The following is a 22,444-nucleotide window of genomic DNA, read 5'->3' on the forward strand; positions in this document are numbered from 1 at the left end:
TTAGGGGAACCTAAGAAGAGGTCCCCTCAAGTTCCCTCGCCACATCTCAGAATCGTAGAGCTGGAAGGGACCCCCAAAGGTCATCTAGCTCAACCCCCTGTGATGCAGGAGTCGCAACGAAAGGATTCCAGATTCTTGTTCCATCCAGATGTTTCTGGTGATCATCCCCGTTGCCCTCTGCTGTCGGCTGTGCTGGCTGGGGCTGACAGGATCTGCGGAGTCAAGGAGCATCCTGGGGGCACCACGTTGGAGAAGTCTGGACTGTGCTGGCCAGCAGTGGCTCTCTGAGGTTTGAGATGTTGCCGGGGATTGAACCTGGAACCTTCTGCATGCAAAGATGGCGACCTGCCAGGAAACTGCCAAATGGGCTGAACAGGGCCAGCGCCAGGGTTTCGCAGGGCTTTTGGTGATCCTACCTCCCCCCACCTTGATGCTATTTTTGCCCTCTCCTTGTTTTCCTTATTCCTGCTGCCCCCGCTTGCTTGCTGCACAGAGAAGCAGCAAGGAAAAGTCAAATTGGTGAAATTAGCACACTCTGAAATTGTACAAGAACCAAAACACACCCATCTTTCGAAACCCAAACTGATCTGAATTTGGCAATGCAGTTCTCCAAACGAAGAATATTTTACACCCCCCCCCAAAAAAAAAAAATAAACCACAACCACAGAAGAAGCATCTATTAAGGGAAAGGGTTCTTTCATGTTAACATATTGTAGCAGGGAAATAACATGCAAGAATGCCTTGGGGGGGCAACCCCCCCCCCAAACCCAGGTATTTTAGTTTAATACAGCCTCCGTTAGGAGGAATTCACATTGAAAGGCAGGCCAATTTCCATGAGGATTTTGAAGAAATAAAATAAAATGGCAAATTGCTGCAAGGAAAGCAGAGAAGTGAATTTAAGACTGAAGACACTGAGAAGAGTGGAATGGACTGATCGTTTCCACCCATGCCAACTGCGGGGATGTGGGTCCTCGTAGGATGCCCAGGCCTGCCAACCCTTGCCCCCCTGCCCGCCGTGGGATTGAACCCCGAGGAAGGATCCCAGCAGCCTGCAGTTTAGCACCAGTTTGAGGGCACCAGGTTGGGGAAGGTTGGTCCACCCTGACCAGCAATGGCTCTCTGGGGTTCCAGACCAGCCCTAGCTGGAGATGCTGTTGGGGGTCTAACATGGGGCCTTCAGCTTGTTGTACTGCTGAGCTACACCCTTTGTTCTAAAAATAAGACGCTAGTCCTCATGGTTCTCCATAAAGGGATGGTTTAAATAGGAACATAGGAATCGTACTTATACCGAGGTCTTTGGTTAGGGACAAAATCCAGGCAGTGGTTTCAGAGGATCAGCACTGGGAAATAGGAACGTGATGCCTGGGAACATCGAAGCATGTGTGAATCACAGAATTGCAGAGTTGGAAGGGAACCCAGGGGTCATCTAGTCCAACCCCCTTCAGTGCAGGAATCTCAGCAGATCCTGAGGTGTGCCTCCCTGCCAGGGACTGGTTGGACACAGAGGAATGGTGGGAGGAACTAGCTGGATCACGGGGCATAATTAGCAAATGTTAATTCAGACTTCTTCTTCTCTCTCTCATTTCCTAATACAGTCAAACCTCGGTTCTTGAACGGCTCCGTTTTCGGACACCTCGGCTCCCGAACGCCAAAAACCGGGAAGTAAATGCTCTGGTTTACGAACGTTTTTCGGAACCCGAACGTCTGACGCAGCTTCCGCTTGAGTGCAAGAAGCTCCTGCAACCAATCAGAAGTTGAACGGTCTTCTGGAATGGATTACGTTTGACAACCGAGGTTTGACTGCAAAGGGGAACCAGAGCAAGGGGCGGACGAGAAGTGGGAGCCCTGGAAAATGACAGGAGGCGGCTGGATTTCCACACTTCACTCAGGAAGCAGCTGCAGAGCCACTGGCTATTCACAGGAGCATGAAGACGGTGATGAGGGCAGGTGCCAAAACAGCTCTGGCAACGTGGAAGAAGAACAGGCCGGCCGCGAAAAGTCCTGCAAAGACAAAAAAGGGGGAGATGTTCCCGATTAAATGGAGGCAGGGATGGCCACTAACCTGGATGGCTTTAAAAGAGGATGGGACGAATTCACGGAGGAGGAGAGGGCTCTCGAGGGCTCCCAGCCACGATGGCTCTGCGATGCTTCTGAGTGGCAGTGGCTGGGAACCACAGGAGGGGGGAGAGTTGCTCTCGCACTCAGATCCCGCTTGTGGGTTTCGCACAGGCATCTGGCTGACCCCTGTGAGAAGAGGAGGCTGGACTAGATGGAGAAGCCACAACAGAAGGAGCAGGTGGAGGCGCAAAGGAATATCATGCTTGGAAACACCTGTGTCACCGGATCAGATTCATCCATTTTGCTGAATAAATTGGCTTTGGGGGGAAATGTGCAATTAATCGTCACTGTTTTGTACAGTGGAACCTCGGGTTAAGAACTTAATTCATTCCAGAGCTCCGTTCTTAACCTGAAACTGTTCTTAACCTGAGGTACCACTTTAGCTCATGGGGCCTCCCACTGCCGCCACGCGATTTTTGTTCTCATCCTGAAGCAAAGTTCTTAACCCGAGGTACTATTTCTGGGTTAGCAGAGTCTGTAACCTGAGGCGTCTGTAACCTGAAGCGTCTGTAACCCAAGGTACCACTGTATTGCGTTATTATCCTCCTTAGTGGGTTGGGCACCTTTCAAGGGGACCTGGAAACTAAAATTAATCCAGAATGCGGCAGCTACACTGGTGATTGGGAGCGGCCGCCGAGACCACATAACACATTGGCTCCCAGGACATTTCCGAGCACAATTCAAAGTGTTGGTGCTGACCTTGAAAGCCCTAAATGGCCTCAAAGGCCCAGTAGACCTGAAGGAGCATCTCCACCCCCATCGTCCAGCCCGGACACTAAAGTCCAGCTCCGAGGGCCTTCTGGCAGTTCCCTTGCTGCAAGAAGCCAAGTTACAGGGAACCAGGCAGAGGGCCTTCTCGGTAATGGCACCTGCCCTGTGGAAAGTCCTCCCATCAGATGTCAAGGAAATAAACAACTATCTGACTTTTAGAAGACATCTGAAGGCAGCCCTGTTCAGGGAAGTTTCTAATGTCTGAGGTTGTAATGTATTTTTAGCCGCACAGAGTGGCTGGGCAAACCCAGCCAGATGGGCTGGGTAAAAGTAATGAATTATTATTATATATTATTTGGGGGTGGGATGGGCCCCCCAAAAGGGCCATCTCAGTATTATTTCCCTACCCATTGAACTTCAGAGGGTATAGGGATGGCAATCAGGAAAAGCACCCCCCCCCAGGAGAATTCAGCTCAGAGGACGTGTGAGAAAAGGCTCTTCATCCAGGTACCCGCATCCCAACCCGTAAATACTTTCCCATGGAGTTGGGGCCACCTATGGCTTTCAGAATGAGCTGGTTCTAAATGAAATGAATAAATTAAAATAAACCTCGCAGAAGCCCCCAGACGCCACATACATGCTTGCTTGGTATGGCGGATATAATTACCTTTTTGCTTTCTCTCTCCAACAGCCTCCCCGTGTTCCAGGGGTTAGGCAAATAATGACTTAAATGACTTCAAAAAGAATGGATGAATACCAAATAATGAATTACAATGAATAATGCAGGGGAATGGCTAAAAGGGTTCTGGAGAGGGAACATTTGCTGCGGCGCACTTCAGAAATGACGCCATCGTCTCAGCCCAGCTGACAAATGCGCTATTCTCCAAAAAGGGGAAATAATAATGTTCATTTGGCAAGCTTGATTATTTCAAATATTTGCTGCGTAGTTTGGATTCCAGATGCTCCAACAGGATAGGATTGTTAGTATTATTATTTTGATGAGATGTGGAAATCTCAAAAATATTTCTGGTCATTGATGGTCTCTCTTTAGCTTCTCTGCATATCAGCTCATCTGGAGGTGCAGCCGGGGCTGTGATTTGTAACTTGAATTGCACCAGACCTCGGCTCCTGGGCTAAACAGCTTCAAATTATAACACAAAGTGACCCCAATTTCTCCACCCTCACCTCTTAGGGATGTTGCAGGAATTTATGTATAGGGGGGGTTGCCCCTCCAGCAGATATCGTGCACATGCAGCCCACTACCAAAATCAGCACAATCACTTTTGTGATTTGTCCCCACAAAACACTTCATCACAGTTTCTTCCTATCTATTCAAAGGGCCTTTGCTGCACAATACCAAATGTAAGAATTCGCTGATCAATGTATCTCTGTACTGGCTCACTGGGGAAACTTCAGAAATTTCTATAGACATGTGAGCTCAGCTATTCAGCAGCCCCTCTGCCTGAGGGATAATTCCTGGCATCCTGATGTGCCAGACAGGTAGCCATCCCAGAAATCACAAACCCAGATGGAGACAAAAGGGTGTGATGAACTTGGCTGGGAAACAGGGAAATGTAAATATCTCTTTTGTTCCACTTATTGGTGGAGGGCAAGGGGAACCATGGGGCAGGGTCCAGGATGCTCAGCTTACTGCCACCAGACCTCCCCTTTCGTGATGTATGAGTGATGTAGTTTGGGGGGGTGTAACATGGGGATTAGCAGCTAATAAAAGTTTGGGGGCTCTTTTGTTCGGGGCTTCCACCTTGTTCCACCTGCTGGCAGGTGGGAGTCCTTTCACAATAGTCTTCAATCAAGACCAAGCCGACTGGCTGCTGTTTTGCTCTGGTATTCCTGGCTGGTGTCCTTGTTTTTTGTCCAGGGGAGCCCTCAGATTTCTCCGTTAACAGGGATGATGGAAGTTGTAGTACAACAATATTCTGGGGGAGTCAAAGGGTGCCCATCAGAGAGAGAGAGAGCGTGCATATGAATCAGGATCAGGCCAATGGCCCGTCTAGCCCAGCATCCTGCAGGAAACCCGCAAGCAGGATCTGGGCGCCAGAGTAACTCTCCCCTCTGGCGGTTTCCAGCAACGGGTGTTCAACTGACGGTGGAGGCAGAGCAGATTCATGGTGGCTGGTAGCCCTCTCCCCTCCACTGATAGCCCTCTCCTCCATTAATTTGTCCAATCCTCCTTTACAGGTTGGTGGGCCTTCCTGCCTCCTGTGGCAGAGAGTTCCACTGTCACTGAAATTCTACTCAGTATTGATCCAGAGGAGATTCCAATGCATAGTTAGCAGAGTAACAACTTAAACACTGTTACAATTATGGGGGGCGGGGGACATCTTTAAAGTTAAATGTTACAAATATTATGCCTGAATGTATCCTTTCACCTTGACAGCTCAGGGAAGATACCTAGCTTTAAAAATAATATAAAATCATCTCCTTTCCCAGTTCCCCCCATTCCAAAGCTATTTTCCGCTTGCAAAAGGACTCCAGGAAGTTCTCAGAGGTGACAATTGCTGGGCTCATTGTTAGCCAAAGGAAGCCAAATCTCATCACCTGACTCGCCTCAGGCTCCAGACATGCAAAGGAACTTCTATTGTACTTTTGGGTGGTGGGTACTTAAGACATATTTGTCTATGCTAATCTTATACCTGAGTCTTGCCCTGCCATGTCTGCTTATGCTAATCTTGTACCAAGGACTTGTCTGGACATGTTTGCCAAGGTTAACCCCTCCCCTTCGAACTGTATTCTGGGATGTGGTGGGAAACTTTTAAAAGACCTTGTCACCCCATCCTCGGGGTTCAAAATTCCTCTTTGAACCTGTTGCGCAATAAACTTTGGTCTACAGCTATTTGCTCCGGTTGGCTGGACTCCTTCCTTCATTCCGCAGGGACCCGTGGGCTCTGCCCAACCAGCTGGGTGACTGAGCAGCCTCGCACCTAGATTTTTCCGTAACAAACACGTTGCAGGATTTCCCCAAAATAGATCAGAGGCAATTCATATTTCATCCAGCAGAGCTTTACTGCTACTGAAGGCAAATGAGCTTAATGGTCACAAATCCAATACAGTCATACCTCGGGTTACAGACACTTCGGGTTGCGCGATTTCGGGTTGCGCACCGTGCCAAACCCAGAAGTACTGGAACGGGTTACTTCCGGGTTTCGGCACTTGCGCATGCACTGAATCGCGACCTGCGCATGCGCAGGCGCAGCGCTGAGGGTTGCGGATGCTGTGGGTTGCAAACGTGCATCCCGCACGGATCACGTTCGCAACCTGAGCGTCCACTGTACATTCAGGATTGGCACTGCCCATAAGAAATCCAGTTGCAGCAGATTTAACATAAACTTACAGTAACTTATAATAAGACTAAACCTTAACACTTTATTCAGAACACCACACCAGAAGGAAAGAGAAACAGAAAGTGAAACCGAGGCTCCTTCTGGCCTTAATATTATAATCAGCATGATCTTGACAGAAAGAGATAATAGAACCAGTCTAAGCCAGCTGGACTCGGCTTCTCTGAAGGAATAACCCAAACCTCATGAACCTTCTACTTGCTTCTTTCACACAGAAAAGCTTCCAGAACCCTCTTGAATGAATTAGAATAGGAAAGATCAGTGCATCAGATCAATATTTTTTTGCGCTAAGAAATGCAAACTGACATTAACAGTGCGCTGCTTGAAGAAGTCCCTCCTTTTATCTGTCCTAAATCTTCCAACATCCAACCTCATCAGATGCCCATCAACTATGAGAGAGGGATAAAAGCTTTTCTCTATCACTTTCTCAAGGCTGTGCCGCGTTTTATTCACCCCCCCCTTTCCTCTAATCTAAAAAGCCCCAAACGCTGCGACCATTGCTCACAGGGGAGATGCTCCATCCCCGTGACCCTTCCGCTTGCCCTTTTCTGAACTTTTCCCCAACTCTGCAACATCCTTTCGGAGGTGATCTCCTGTCCTTTCTATCACAGGCTACGGTCTCGAATGGATTACCCCTTAAAAACTGGGTACATCACGCTGCCCAACTGATGGGCAGAAATGACCTCTCAGTGACCGAGATCAAAGAACTTCCCTTATATTCCCAGAAAAATATTTTCAGACGAACCATAAGGGCAACGGCAACTAAAAACGACCTAAACTCTATGTACACATCCACATGCGCCCTGAAATATACTCAGAGTCGAGAGTGGATTTCATGCTCTTTATTCAGCTCATAGTGGTGAGGAGGAATGGAAGTTCCCCCAGAATGTCTACTTTAAATACATTATTTACACAATGGGCCCCATGTGATTGGCTAATTCCGGGATTCTCCTGTAGGCCAATCAGGTTGCGGATTCACTTCCACCTGGAGCTGGATTGGGTGGCTCCTGTGGACCAATCAGACTGCTGCATTTTGGATCCTATTCAACTCAGTACATAACACACCCCATTATATTTCAAACTTAGAGAGGCCCACAAACATACACCTTATTTCAATGAACTGACTTTTGTACAACTTCGGAAAGCTTTTACAGAGTTACAATTAAATACAATAAACTCTGCTTATAGAGATGGGAGACACAGAGGCATACCAACAAACGAACGTCTTTGCATTAGGGGATGTCCTGGGGACCTTATGCATTATATCTTTTGCTGCCTCTTATATAATGAAGCAAGAGAAAGGATTTTTAGCACCTATAATGACAAGGTCCCCTGGCCAGAACCCCTCTGACATGATTTGATATCTGCTCGCAGACACAGATAAGTATGTGACCTGGCCTGTAGCACTCTTTGCAACTGCCGCTAGGGAAATTAGAGCAAATTATATAGCTAAGATAGCCACCAACTGTAAAGGAGATGAGTTTATTTGACCCTACCTACATCAAGCTATATTCTATCTTTATCACCAAACTCCAAATATGATTGCACATTGTATTAATTAACATTATTTTTTAATATATTAGTGGCCATGGGATAATTTTAGCTTATAAATGTTATTGTTTAATGTCTTAACCTGTATATTAAGGTACTTTTATAGCTCTGTTTAGAGTAGGTAATGTCTTGAGAATAGAAATGTTTTAGGTTTTTGGCATTAATCCAGCATATTTTCTTTTAATTGTTGAATGATCCTGTGTACATTGCGGCAGCCTTTGGCTATGTGCAATAAAACGGACCGACCACAGGCTACGGTGCCTGTCTTTGGTCTTCTGAACCACTGCAATATTGAGTGGTAGGACCTGACGGCAACGGGCGGGAAATAAATCAAAATATTACTCACCTGCAGCTGCAGATTTTGGGCACGAAGCATAGGGCAAGACCTCCCAGGCTTTCTGGGTCCCCAAGGCCTGCGCGGAGCAGGTGTAAGAGTCCTCTTTGTTCTTGGCGTTCAAGGTGAGGTGCAGCCTGGCGTTGGCAGAAGCCGTGTCCCCCGTTTTTGTATTCTTCCAGGAGTAGGTCACCCGAACTTTGGCTCCAGCTCCAGCCTCACACAGCAAATTGAGGTCGCAGGAGCTGTTGGCCAGCCTTTCTCCCGTGACGTTGATGTCTGAAACGGGACAGGGTCGAGAAATCACAGCCATCTTCCACTCTCGGAAGGTGAAGCCAGCTTGCGACCTGCTGCCTCAGAGGGCAGGGCACGAACCAACAGATTCAAATCTCAAGAAAGGAGATCCAGACTAAACATTGGGAAGTTCCTGGTGTGAAGAGCGGCTCAACCGTGGAACGGACTCTCCAGGAAGGTGGCGGACGCAGAGACAGGCCGGGGCCTGATCCAAGGTGGGCGCTGCCAAGGTCTGGCAAAAACAAGAACGCTAGAAATATGCCACCTGTGCTGCTGACAGAAATAGTACGACTCATGCAACACGTCGGCGACTAATATACACACAATAATTACCAAAATGATTATACATTCTTTATTAATCTTCTGAGAAAAATACAAGCCCCTATGCAAAGCTACAGAGACTTGCGAACTACCCAACCTAAGATGAACTTATAATATCTGGTTTCAATAGATTTTTCAAGTGCTTAGCTCAGTCTTTTGTTTTCTTTATCTTTTTCGGTAAGTTCATGAAGATACCAACAAAAGGTAAGTTTGGTGTTCGCAATACCGAGAGATACTAGTGAAGTTGTAGATAGATGTTCATTAACATCTATCTACAATGTCACTGGCATCTCTCGGTATTGTGAAGATAAAGAACACAAAAGACTGGGCTAAGCACTTGAAAAATCTATTGAAATCAGACATTATAAGTTCATCTTAGGTAGGGTAGTTCGCAAGTCCCTGTGGCTTTGCATAAGGTCTTGTAATTTTCTCAGAAGATTGATAAAGAATGTATACTCATTTTGGTAATTATTGTGTGTTTATTAGCCGCCAGCGTGTTGCATGAGTCGTACAAGGTCTGGTAAAAGGCTTAAGGAAATGGGTCCCCAGGTGCATGTTAGCTGGAAAGGGGGTCCTGTGGGATGTAACATCACCGTAGCAGTCAAGTTCAACATTTCCTGTTTGCCCAGAGGGGACACGCGGGGTGTGTGTTTCTCTAGCCAGTATAACTTCCTGTGACACCTGGTCTGGAGCATCCTCCCTCTGCGTGTGAACAGGTGGACGGACGTGACCCTGGCAGACCCCATAAAAGGACCGGTCCCACAGCCATCTGCTCTCTTGAGACCCTTCTCCTTCTCTGGATGCTTTTGCTGTCTGCTGGCTCTTCGCCAGCAACGCATGGGCTCATTCCTCACAAGAGGATGAATCCACACCTTACTCTGTATCTATAACTACAAGCTAAAGCCTGCCTTTGGGATCACACTGTGGACTGAATGTGAGTAAACCTTGTTACTTTTAAGGGAAGACCGTTGTGTCTTTATTCTTTTTAAGAGGGAATAAAAGGGGAATTTACCAGGAGAAACAAAACACCAGGAATTTACCAGAAATAACAGAGATTCAAATGAATCTACCAGCTAGCTTCCTGCTATATAGTGGGGAATGTGCTACTGACTTACTAGCGTGAGTGAGGAAGGATAATATATAACCAATATATCCTCTCCTGCTATCCACAGCATTCTCACAAGTCCTGGGTCTGGAAAGGGTGAAGACACCTCGCTGAGAGTGGCCACTCGCCACTTTTCAACATTTCAGGCAGGAGTCCTTTCCCCCAAGATGCCATGGAGGAGGGAACCTGGGGCCGTCTGGATGTGAAGTGCCTGCTCTACCACTGAACTGCAGCCTGACAACCAGGATATGTTGCACCCTTTTCCTTTGCCAGGGTCACGTACGTTCTTGCAAAGCAAGCAACCGGGTGCCCGCCCTCACTTTGCTTCAGAGTTTGAGGGTTGCATCTAGCAAATAAGATCTGCTGAAGAAGGATAATTTTAGCTGCTGTTGCAACATTTAAAACTAAAAGCAGCTGCCCAACTTTCTTCCCTTCTCGAGTTTGCTGCAACTTCTCGGTTGAGGAACTGACAATTTCTTGGAAAACTCCTGAACTTAGTAGCTGCCAGACACAGCTTTGATTAGTCACAGAATCGTAGAGTTTCCAGGGGTCATGTAGTCTAACTTCCTGCAGTGCAGCGATCGCTGCTAAAGCATCCTTGCCAGACGGCCCCCCGATGGAGAGCCTGCCCTGCGGGGATGTTAGAATTCCTGCTCCGTGATTGCAGTCATGGGATTGTTGTCTTTCACATGACGGTGTATGTTTTGACTCCACAGAGTGGGAAGTGACGGAGAAAGGATGTTTGTGTTACTGTGTTCCGTGAAGTGGGACTATTGTCCTTTGTTCTTTTTCTTTTCGCTGTCTGATGCTGGAGAGAAAGGGAGCCATATTGCAGTGCTCCGTGCGTGTTTAGATGTAAATAAAGTAGATTAGCCAAAATGCTGAGTTGCTGAGGTCTGTTAACGATGCACAAACTCTGCGGATCCCTAAGTGTGCCGGTGTCGGTTGGCATCGGTTGCTGTGATGTTCGGGCTGAAGAAAGCTTTTGAAGCTCCCAAACGATCGACCAGGAGGGAGAGAACATGCCAGTCGGGCATTCTTCTTTGAGCTGATAGCAGCCTGTGCCCTTTTACAATTAAGTTCAAATTCTCTGCCTTGAACTAAGGCCACAGCCCTACCATACATTTATGAACCTATTCACTTTAGTATTTTAACTTTTGTATGTTTTAAAGTATTGCTGTGATTTTTTCCTTGATTTCCTTGTCATTTTTTAAAAATAATCAAGTGGTGTACATGTGACATAATGAAATAAATAAATACGTCTCTAGCTCGTTCAACGTGCATAACTTCCCGCTCCAAGAATCCTGGGAACCGTAGTTCATTCAATGTGCTAGGAGCTGTAGCTCTCTGGGTGGGGAACTGTGGTTCCCAGGATTCTTGGGGGCAGGTGCTTCAAATGCGCATGGGAGGTGCTTGAATTTGCAGGTCTTAGAAGTTACTTACGGAAGACGAAGAGCGTGTAGCGGTTCAGCGTCTTGGAGACTTCCGGGGTGAACATCGAAATGTCATAGCCTCCTCCGTCTTCCAAGGTGAGGTTATGGATTTGGAAGGCAGGTTCGTCCTCCAGAAATGACACCCTTTCGGAATATCTTGGGTCTAGGACCGTGACGGGCTTCCCTTGCTCCCACATAGCGACGGCCTTGCTGGGTGGGCCAGCGGACCTCAACATGAGACCCGAGAAAATGGTCCCTTTTGGAATCACAACAGGAAGACTGACCGAGTGCCCCACATCTTTGGGGCCTAATTCAGCGTGGGTCGCTGCAGGACTGTCTGCGCCTTGGAGAGGAGAGAGGGAAGAGGGAAGAAAGTGAATTTGGAGAGGATGAGATTCACACACCATCAACAGGAACCAGGTTGAGACATTGACCAGAGCGTTTCAGCAACCTGGGTTTTTGGGGGGGCAGTGGGGGCCGGACGTTAGATAGGCTTGCAAAGCAACTGAGGGAGGAGGCACATGAGCTGATAAGCCGTTTCAAAATGGGGAGGAGTTGGGGGGGAACCTAGGGGGCACAGCCAAGTCCCCCATCTCCTCACACCCCTTTCATAGAATGGTTGAATCGTAGGGGCTATGAGGGTCTTCTGGTCCAAATTCCAGCAATGCAGGAATCACATCTAAAGCATCCATGCAGTGGCGTAGCGTGGGTTGTCAGCACCCGGGGCAAGGCAAGTAATTTGCGCCCCCTAACCCGTGGATTTGCACCCCCTAACCCTAACCCCCAGATGTTGCGCCCCCCCTGCACCCCCCACGCTACGCCACTGCATCCATGTGATGACAGACGGCTGTCCATCCTCTGCTTAGAAACCTCCAAGGAAGGAGAACCCAATGAGGGAATTTGTTCCACTGTTGGACAGCTCCTGCCCTCAGAAAATTCTTCCTAATGCTTAATTGGAGTCTCCTGCCTTGCTATTTGAATCTCTTGGTTTGGGTCCTGCCTTCTGGAGAGAACAAGCCCGCTCTGATTTCCGTGGGGCAGCCCTTGAGATATTTGAAGACGGGCCCATCTTACCCATTGAGGCTAGTGGCGCGGGACACCAGGACGCCAAGTTCTGGAGGGCGCCAGGCGAGAGTCCAGGGAACATGGGACGCGGGTGGCGCTGTGGGTTAAACCACAGAGCCTAGGACTTGCCAATCAGAAGTTCGGCGGTTCGAATCCCCGCGACAGGGTGAGCTCCCGTTGCTCGGTCCCTGCTCCTGCCAACCTAGCAGTTCGAAAGCAGGTCAAAGTGCAAGTAGATAAATAGGTATCGCTCCGGCGGGAAGGTAAATGGCATTTCCGTGCACTGCTCTGGTTCGCCAGAAGCGGCTTAGTCCTGCTGGCCACATGACCCGGAAGCTGTACGCCGGCTCCCTCGGCCAATAAAGCGAGATGAGCGCCACAACCCCAGAGTCGGTCACAACTGGACCTAATGGTCAGGGCTGCCTGGGAGTGGGGCCCCAGCCAACACGATGGCTGGGACAAGTTCCACAGGGGGGGAAGCACTGGGACATCCGATCTCGGTGATCATGGGCAGGAGGCGGAGTTACGCTAAGACCAGACCATGTCATTACCGAGGAGGCAGGTTTAGTCGTTGTTTGAAGACTATCCCTGCCTCCGGGTCTGGCCTTGACCGGATGGATACTGGAATCAACAGGGGAAACCTACATGACCTGAAGGTGTTGCTGTGGAATGCCAGGTCAATGATGAATAAAACCACTGCCATCCACGACCTGATTGTGGATGGAGGATTTGACCTGGCATGTGTGACAGAGACCTGGTTGGAGGAAGCAGATGGGCCTGTCCTTGCCGCTGCTTGCCCACCAGGTTTCTCTTACGCACAGCAACCCAGGTCATGTGGGCGGGGAGGGGGGGTTGCAGTGATTTTTAGGAAGTCACTAGCTTGCACCAGGCGTCCTACTGGGAAGATCCAGTTCTCTGAGTGCATGTTCTGGAAGTTGGGCAATAGGGGCAGTACAGGATTCCTATTGGTGTACCGGCCTCCCCGCTGCACCAAGGATTCCCTGTCTGAGCTGCTTCAGGTCGTGGCGGATTTTCTCCTGGAGACACCTAGTTTGGTTGTCCTAGGGGATTTTAACATCCATGCCGATACGACCTTACAAGGGGCCGCTCGGGACTTCGTGGAAAGCATGGCCTCCATGGGGCTGTCCCTGAATAAGTTTGGCCCAACTCATAGTCATGGACATGCCTTAGACCTGGTGTTCACCTCTAGTGACGTGGGTGATCTGACACTAAGTAAAAGTGAAACAAAAGAAGTGCCATGGTCAGATCACTTCCTGGTGCAACTGGACTTCTCCGCGACCCTTCCCCTCTGCAGGGAGGTGGGACCAATTCGGATGGTCCGCCCCCGCCACTTAATGGATCCAAATGGTTTCCAGAGAGTGGTAGGGGATGCTTTATCCCATGTTGATGGCCTTTCAGCTGATTCCCTGGTGGCCCGCTGGAATGCGGAGTTAACCAGGGCTATCGACTGTCTGGCTCCGAAGCGCCCTCTCCGATTGCATGGAGCCCGGACAGCCCCGTGGTTTTCTTCGGAGCTGAGGGCGATGAAACAATCGCTGAGACGGCTAGAGCGTCGGTGGCGGAAAACTCACTCCGAATCTGACCGGACACAGGTTAGAGCTCAACTTCGAGCCTACCAAGTGGCGATAGCGAAGGCGAAGAAGACTTTCTTCACCGCCTCTATTGCATCTGCAGAAAATAGTAGCAGGAGACTCTTTCAGGTGGTTCGCAATTTAACAGAACCACCTTTACCACCGGGGCCTTGTAAAGACCCCAAGATCTCCTGCAACGATTTTGCAAAGTTTTTTGCGGATAAAATCACTCATATTCGGAGGGAGCTAGACACCACCGTGGGAGCAGGGCTGGGGCGGGAGAGTGCTAGAGCTCTGTCTGGTCAAGTTGCATGGAATCAATTTCAATCCGTTACCCCCGAGGATGTGGACAGGCTGCTTGGACGCGTGAAACCAACCACCTGTCTCCTTGATCCTTGCCCATCCTGGCTAATAAAAGCAAGCCGGGAAGGGCTGGGCGATGGGCTCTGCGGGGTGGTGAATGCTTCCCTCTGTGAGGGAACATTCCCAGATCCGCTGAAAGAGGCGGTCATTAAACCGCTTCTTAAAAAACCATCTTTAGACCCGGCCAGTATGGCCAACTATCGCCCAGTCTCAAATCTTCCATTCTTGGGCAAGGTGATTGAGCGCGTGGTTGCTGAACAACTCCAGGCACGCCTGGAGGATGCGGACCATTTGGATCCCTTCCAATCAGGATTCAGGCCTCATCATGGGACTGAAACTGCCTTGGTCGCGCTGGTCGATGATCTCCGGCGAGCTAGGGACAAAGGTGAGAGTTGTTTCCTAGTTCTGCTGGATCTCTCAGCGGCCTTTGATACAATCGACCATAACATCCTTCTGGACCGTCTAGAGGGGCTGGGAGCTGGGGGCACTGTTATGCAGTGGTTTCGCTCCTTCCTCCTGGGCCGTGTTCAGAAAGTGGTGGTGGGGGATGAGTGCTCAGACCCCTGGGCCCTCACTTGTGGGGTGCCTCAGGGTTCCGTCCTCTCCCCCATGCTTTTTAACATCTATATGAAGCCACTGGGAGAGATCATCAGGGGGTTTGGACTGGGTGTCCATCAATATGCAGATGATACCCAGCTCTACCTCTCTTTCAAATCAGAACCAGTGAAGGCGGTGAAGGTCCTGTGTGAGTGCCTGGAGGCAGTTGGAGGATGGATGGCGGCTAATGGATTGAGGTTGAATCCTGACAAGACAGAAGTACTGTTTTTGGGGGACAGGGGGCGGGCTGGTGTGGAGGACTCCCTGGTCCTGAATAGGGTAACTGTGCCCCTGAAGGACCAGGTGCGCAGCCTGGGAGTCATTTTGGACTCACAGCTGTCCATGGAGGCGCAGGTCAATTCTGTGTCCAGGGCAGCTGTCTACCAACTCCACCTGGTACGCAGGCTGAGGCCCTACCTGCCCGCGGACTGTCTCGCCAGAGTGGTGCATGCTCTGGTTATCTCCCGCTTGGACTACTGCAATGCGCTCTACGTGGGGCTACCTTTGAAGGTGACTCGGAAACTACAACTAATCCAGAATGCGGCAGCTAGACTGGTGACTGGGGGCGGCCGCCGAGACCACATAACACCGGTCTTGAAAGACCTACATTGGCTCCCAGTACGTTTCCGAGCACAATTCAAAGTGCTGGTGTTGACCTTTAAAGCCCTAAACGGCCTCGGCCCAGTATACCTGAAGGAGCGTCTCCACCCCCATCGTTCTGCCCGGATGCTGAGGTCCAGCGCCGAGGGCCTTCTGGCGGTTCTCTCATTGCGAGAAGCAAAGCTACAGGGAACCAGGCAGAGGGCCTTCTCGGTAGTGGCGCCTGCCCTGTGGAACGCCCTCCCATCGGATGTCAAAGCGATAAATAACTACCTGACATTCAGAAGACATCTTAAGGCAGCCCTGTTCAGGGAAGTTTTTAATCTGTGATATTTTAGTGTATTTTTGGTTTTCTATGGAAGCCGCCCAGAGTGGCTGGGGAAACCCAGCCAGATGGGCGGGGTACAAATAATAAATTATTATTATTATTATTATTATTATACCTTTAACCTGCAATCCTGCACACAGGCAGGGCTCTCATAAATGGAGGATAGCGTGAGGATATTCCGTTCCACCTTCAGAACAGACGTGTGGAATTGTTGCATGTCACATGTCTGTTTACACTCCAGCACAGCTTGCTGGGAACTTCAGTATGTGCATAGCTTTTGCTTTTGCTGTCTTGCTTGTACACCAAGGAGATTGGACATGTTTTCCTTTTGTCCTGCTGCATGCTGAATAAACTGTTTGCAAATATGCTCACACAACTTCTGCCACCTCTGTTGTGTAATGTTTACTCTGCTGAGTAGCCTGCCCCAGCTTCTGAAGCTCAGGTCGCTGATGCTGCACCAAGGACTGGAGATCGTCTGGAGCCAGCTGGGGGCCTGCCAATTGCCCCCCTTTCCTTGGTTGCATGCCAACAGACAGCATCACCGGCTCCTAGTCTCCTCCTTCCCCTGTTGGAGGCAGTATACCTGGGAATATCGTCTGCTGGGAATTGCAAGGGGATTGCTGCAGTTACGCTTCTGGGCTTCCCAGTTTGGGGCTTCTGGCTGGACACTGTGAGAACCAGATGCGCCCCCTTTAGCCTGATCCGGAAGCCAACCTCTTCTGGCCCCAGGCCCAGAGTCCTAGGCAGTGCTTCCCCCGCCCTAAAAAAATGTTTAGGGGTGCTCTCATTTTGATTCAAGAAAATCACCCTTTTAAAGTTCAAGTCAGGAAAAATAAATACAATAAATGGACAAAAGCACAAAGATTCACAGAATGTTTAGGGGTACGTGTACCCCTGGGTACCCCCAGAAAAAGCACTGGTCCTAGGTTCTTAGAGCCCTCTGGCCGCTGTGGGGACAAGAGGTGGGACTAGCAGGTCCTGGTGCCGCTGACGCTGGGATGTTCTGTTGCTCACATCTGTCTGACACCCACAGAGGATGCTTCGTGTTGTTGTCTCCCACGAGCCGGTCAAGTTATGCTTCTCTCAAAATGCCACTAGCTGACACAATACTTCTTGAGCAATTAATGGGGATGACCTTGCTTGTTTTACAGGCACACACCCAAACCCCATTGCCAAATCCTTCCAGATCAGTTCCTCTTACTCCTAAAAACAACCATGAGAAACATCTCCTCAGAATCCAGGTTGAATCCAGAGCCCAGAAGCTGGATCAGGCCCAAGGGGGCCCATCAAAGCAAGCCTCCTGTTCTCACGGTGGCCATGCAAAAGCCCTTAAGACCTAGAAATCTTGATAGACTGCCTCTGGACCTGGAGGTTCCACCAGGACCTAAGAAGGGTCCCAGCCAGTGCAGCCTTCTTGCTTTGCAGTGGCCAAATGCCACTCAGAACCAATAATAATAATAATAATAATAATAATAATAATAATAATAATTTATTTTTAGGGCTTTCCACAGGACAGGCGCCACCATCAAGGAGGCCCTCTGCCTGGTTCCCTCTAACTTGGCTTCTCGCAGCCAGGGAACCGCCAGAAGCACAATTCAAAGTGTTGGTGCTGACCTTGAAAGCCAGTAGACCTGAAGGAGCATCTCCACCCCCATTGTTCTGCCCAGACACTGAGGTCCAGATCCGAGGGCCTTCTGGTGGTTCCCTCGCTGTGAGAAGCCAAGTTACAGGGAACCAGGCAGAGGGCCTTTTCGGTGGTGGCACCTACCCTGTGGAACGCCCTCCCACCAGATGTCAAAGAGAAAAGCAACTACCAGACTTTTAGAAGACATCTGAAGGCAGCCCTGTTTAGGGAAGCTTTTAATGTTTAATAGACTATTGTATTTTAATATTCTGTTGGAAGCCGCCCAGAGTGGCTGGGGAAACCCAGCCAGATGGGCGGGGTATAAAAAAAAAAATCATCATCATCATCATCATCATCATCATCATGATAACAGTGGGCATGAGCATCGTAAGGCCAGAACCCCAATTTGCAGCTTTTCCATCAGGCTACAGGCAAAGGCGAGAGATGAGACCTTGGGGAACCAGCAATCCTGGTTCTCCTCCCACCCCCAAAATCTCCCCTTTCTCTGGGGCTGAGGCTGTTTGCATAGCAGGGTGATTTGCAGTGACAAAGGGACCCCAGCACCTTCTGGACTCACAAGCCCACCTCATTCCACCTCTGGGCACAGATTCTGTGATTTTTGCATTGCAGGGGTCGGACTGGGTGGCCCGTCGAGTCTTGTCCATCTCTACAGTTCTATGAGTCTACAGAACGTGTGCTTAAAAACCAAAGCCAAAAGCCAACAACTCATTGCGCCTTCAGCACCCCATAATAACCAGACATTTATTTTCAACGCTTCTGATAAAATGTCCCACCCATGATTCCGTGGTTGCAGTTAACCAGCCACGATTTCGTCCTTTTTGTTAAGTGCTCATCAGAAGGGGTTGGTTTTTTTGTTTTTGGGGCACCTTGAGCTCTTTGGAGAAAAGGTGAGATACAAATGGAATATCATAGTTCCCCCTCACCCAACAAGTACACTTTTAAAAGGAAATTGCCTTTTTCCTGGTTGTGGAATGGGTGGAATGAACAAATGCCCATTGGGAAGACGGATAAACACCCTGTAAGCAAATCTGCCTGAAGCTCATTGTCAAATAACCTCTCTGAAAACAACCTGGAAAATTTCCGCAATAAAGACTGGACATTGTCTAACACCTCTGTGAGCAACTGGGGATAAATGTGGAATAAGCAGGGAGCCCTATTCCTCCACACACATTGTTTTCTCGTGCAAGAAGAGGCAAGGGCATTGCATTATGGCACACACACACACAGAGGGAGTTTAACTGAGAGTCACCTGGATTTTACTCACTTGTAGCTTGGAAGGTGAAGACGAGGAGGAGGAAGGCAACAGCTGGATCCATGTTGGGGTCACGGTGGAGAGATCAGCCCCAAGGAAAACGTGTGAGGAGCCTGGACAGCTCAGCCAGGGACACCCGCTTCTCCTTCCCTTTTCTGCAACTTGGCCAAGCCAAGGATGGGGAGGGGCTGCCTCCTGCGCGCCCTTCTTGTAGGCTTGGCCGTCGGACGACACCCAGGGTGGACCCTGGGGTCATGTGACCAGGCCCCATGGACACAGTAGCCAGAGACCTCCCTCTGGGTTTAGGAAACACACACACACCCTCAAGGCACAAGAGGAACAGCCTTGCCATTTCTGCTTGAGGAAGGAGGGTGTGCAAGCTTTGGGATCCACTAGGACGCTTGGAGAAGCAAGGCCTTCGGGGGGGGGTGTTAATGCTGTGAGCCCCTCCATCATAAGGGCAGGTTATATACAGTGGACACTCGGGTTGCAAACACGATCCGTGCAGGAGGCACGTTCGCAATCTGCAGCGCCACGTCTGTGCACGTGCGGGTTGCGATTTGGCACTTCTGTGCATGCGCAAAGTGTGATTTAGTTTTCTGCGCATGTGCGAGCGGCGAACCCTGGAAGTAACCCATTCCACACAACCTGAAGTGTCTGTAACCCGAGGTATGACTGTACTGTATATGCGTAAACAGACCATCTATTACAAAGACGCCACAATATCTGCTGTGCTTCAGTCCAACGAAACCAAACTCTGGGTAAGCGCTTGAAATCTCACTTTGCTCTGAGATTAGGGTGCCAGGCAACATTATGCTTCTGTTTATGACATATAACCAATGAGTCCATTCCACTCGAGTCTGGTGCCCTGGAGTAAAGTCTTTAATGCGCTGGTTCAAATAGCTATAGAATCACACTGGAGAGACCTGTCAGGAGTAAGCATGGACCAATGGTACCAAATAGTATGGGAAACAGCCTTATTAGAAAAACTAACCAACAAATTGAAACTGAAACGGGGACAAATGGAAGAACTCGCCTTCACCCCGGTATGGCTCCCCTTTATCACATACACAGCCCAACAAGACAACAACAAGAATCCACCAACAGCATATAAATCAATATGGCTAACCTGATCCAAAACACCCACCCACCCCACTCACACACGAAAACAAAATTCACCGCAGCCAACCACAAGCAAACAACCACACCCTAGGACAGGCAGAGGCAAACTCGGCCCTCCAGATGTTTTGGGACTACAACTCCCATCATCCCTAGCTAACAGGACCAGGGGTCAGGGATGATGGGAGCTGTAGTCCCCAAACATCTGGAGGGCTGAGTTTGCCTATGCCTGGCCTAGGCCAACCCCAACCTCTCTCGCCACCAAAGGAACACAAGCAAATAGCAAAAAGAACCCACACAAGCGGTGCTGACACAACCCCCCCCCACATATGTTAAGTAAAATAGAAACATCGCCCCCCAACTCCAACCCCACTCCCCATTCCCCCTCCACCTCTTTCCCCCTTCTCTTCCTAAGGTAACACTAACGTCTCAACAAATGAAACTGATTTGCAGAAAATGTAACTTGAAAAAAGAGACATTGCACATACTTTTGCAAACCAAGAAATCTTTAATAAAAAATTCGTTGGGGGGGGGGGGGAATCTATAGAATCCCTTTGCAGTATCCTAAGTGACTCCTCAGGTTCTGAGTAATTTCATCGGGTGCCCAGTTAAGTTGCCTTCCGCTCAGTCGCCCAATTGGTGCCCCCAGCTGAGTCCTGTCTACATGGACGGGCCGCAGTTGTCTGGGTTTTTAGACCCATTCCCAGCCCTGCCTGGAGACCCCAGGGATTGAACCAGGGACCTCCACGAGGCTGCCCTCGGCTGCATCCGCACTGAACCCTGCCTGGCCTCTTCGCTTCTCCGGTTCAGCACTGGCCTGAGACACAGGCTCAAGGAAGCCCAAATCTTTCGATTCCCCCTTTTCACCCCAATCAGCAGAAAAAGAGGAACTGCCAGAGGGGAGAATCACGGGATCCAGAATCGGGGCTTTTTTTGAGGCTCAGCAGGAAAAGGAGTCAAAGAGGAACTGGGCGCAGGCGGCAAATGTTATGAGGGCCAGAATCACTTTCAGGATCAGCAATAAGCAGCAATTTCTAGACAGTTCCCTGGAACTGACATCATGCCCTTCGCTTGGCTGATACAGGAGAAACAGATGACATTGCTGCTCTTCCGGTGCAACTGTCGTCAGGCTCTTGGCTTTTTAAAATAAGTGGCTTGTGATTATTTTTCTAAGAACAGGATAGCCCAGCTGTTGCTGGATCAGACCAAGGGGGCCGGTCTAGACCAGCTTCCTGTCTTCACAGTGGCCAAATGCCCCTAAGAACATAGTGTTGTGAACCAAAATCTGCCCTTTTTTCCCTTATGGGGAACACAAGAGCCCTTATAGAGTCCTTACGTAGGTTCTCCATCGGTCGGAGAAAATAACAGAGGCCAACCAGAGAATATTGAGAAGCAAAGCAGCTCGTAAGCCTGATCTTTATTGATCTGTTGCAACAGGGTGCTCCCCTCACACTCAGGAAAGGAGGAGGACCCAGAACAAAAGTGTGCCTCCCCTTATATAGACATTTTACCTTAAATTCCCTGCCCAGGAGTTCAAGACCACCCCAAGAAACATCATAAATACATCACAGAAGGGGTGTAGCTCAAGACCCCCCCCCCGATACATCATACCTACATCACAGAAATGGCGGTCTACAGCAGAAGTCTGAGTGCTTTGCTTAGCTCTTGTCTGGCAGGTTACCTGCTGAATGGTCACTTGATTGGATTGCCTGGGGAGCCTGGCCAGTCTTTTGTAGTGATAAATACCAGTACTTAGTTCCTGAGCCAGGTCACAGGCTCACACCCTAGTCAAACACAGACATACCCTTCAGACAGGATTTGTGAGGGAAAAGACAGTGGGGAGGCTTTTCCATTTTCCTTTGACTTTGTAGAGAAAACATTTGGTCAGTTTGGGAGTCAAAAATGGCTTCAGGTCGGTCTTCCTGTGCCGATTTGTGTACTTGCTTGGCTGGTACACTTAGGAACATTTAACATATATCTAAGACCTCAAAATTCCTATCACAATAGGAATCAAGATAGACTGCCTCTAGACCTGGAGGTTCCATAAGGACATAACGTATCAGGCCAATAGCCCACCGAGTTCTCACTGCAGCCACCCCAGGTGCCTCTTCTGGGAAACCCGCAGGCAGGATCCGAGCACAAGAGCAGGACTCCCTCCCCGCCTGGGAAGGGAGTCCGTTGGTATGATGGGATTGTTGGTCGCCTCAAGAGATATGTGCAAAATGTGATTCATTTATCAAATACGAAAAAAATATTACCCTGCATTTGATTTAGGGCTCTTTTTGCTCTTTCGAGACCTCAAGACTAAACTGGTCACCTGTTTAGCCTTCTCCACCATGTGGAGGATGCCTTGAGGAAGACTCTGCGAAGGCCGTTGTGGTTCCTGAGGACTGCCCTTCGTTCTGATTCAGCGTTTTCTTGGGGAAAGCGAGAGAAGAAAAAGGGAAGGCAGCCTTGGAGACGGAAGTGGGAAACCCAGACCTTTGCCTGGAAAGCGCAGAGAAAAGGTAAGAGGCTTGTTTGCAAAAATAAAAAAATCTGATGGCCTCTGAAGACGGCTCTTCCTCCGGGAGCGAGGCGTGACAAGGAATCCGCAGCTACGGAGAAAAAAGAAACTCTCCAGAACCCAGTTTGGAACTAAGAATGTACGAAGAGCC

The 22,444-nt window shown here is 49.4% G+C and overlaps 2 protein-coding genes across 2 annotated transcripts in view; one reads left to right on the top strand and one right to left on the bottom strand.

The window, feature by feature from the left end:
* The window catches only part of LOC310751719 (uncharacterized protein), a 950,206-nt gene that overhangs the window by 47,198 nt on the left and 880,564 nt on the right, over positions 1 to 22,444 (top strand). The window lies entirely within an intron of this gene.
* On the bottom strand, positions 680 to 18,900 carry LOC310751840 (T-lymphocyte surface antigen Ly-9-like). The gene is made up of 4 exons (XM_083591567.1): positions 18,681 to 18,900; positions 11,237 to 11,569; positions 8,086 to 8,352; positions 680 to 2,001 (listed from the first exon to the last, which is right to left on the bottom strand). The coding sequence occupies exons 1-4, from the start codon at positions 18,730 to 18,732 to the stop codon at positions 1,916 to 1,918; spliced, it is 738 nt and encodes a 245-aa protein (XP_083447693.1). The 5' UTR covers positions 18,733 to 18,900; the 3' UTR covers positions 680 to 1,915.

Source organism: Podarcis filfolensis (genome assembly GCF_964270895.1).
Source record: "Podarcis filfolensis genome assembly, chromosome: 16".
Taxonomy (NCBI): domain Eukaryota; kingdom Metazoa; phylum Chordata; class Lepidosauria; order Squamata; family Lacertidae; genus Podarcis; species Podarcis filfolensis.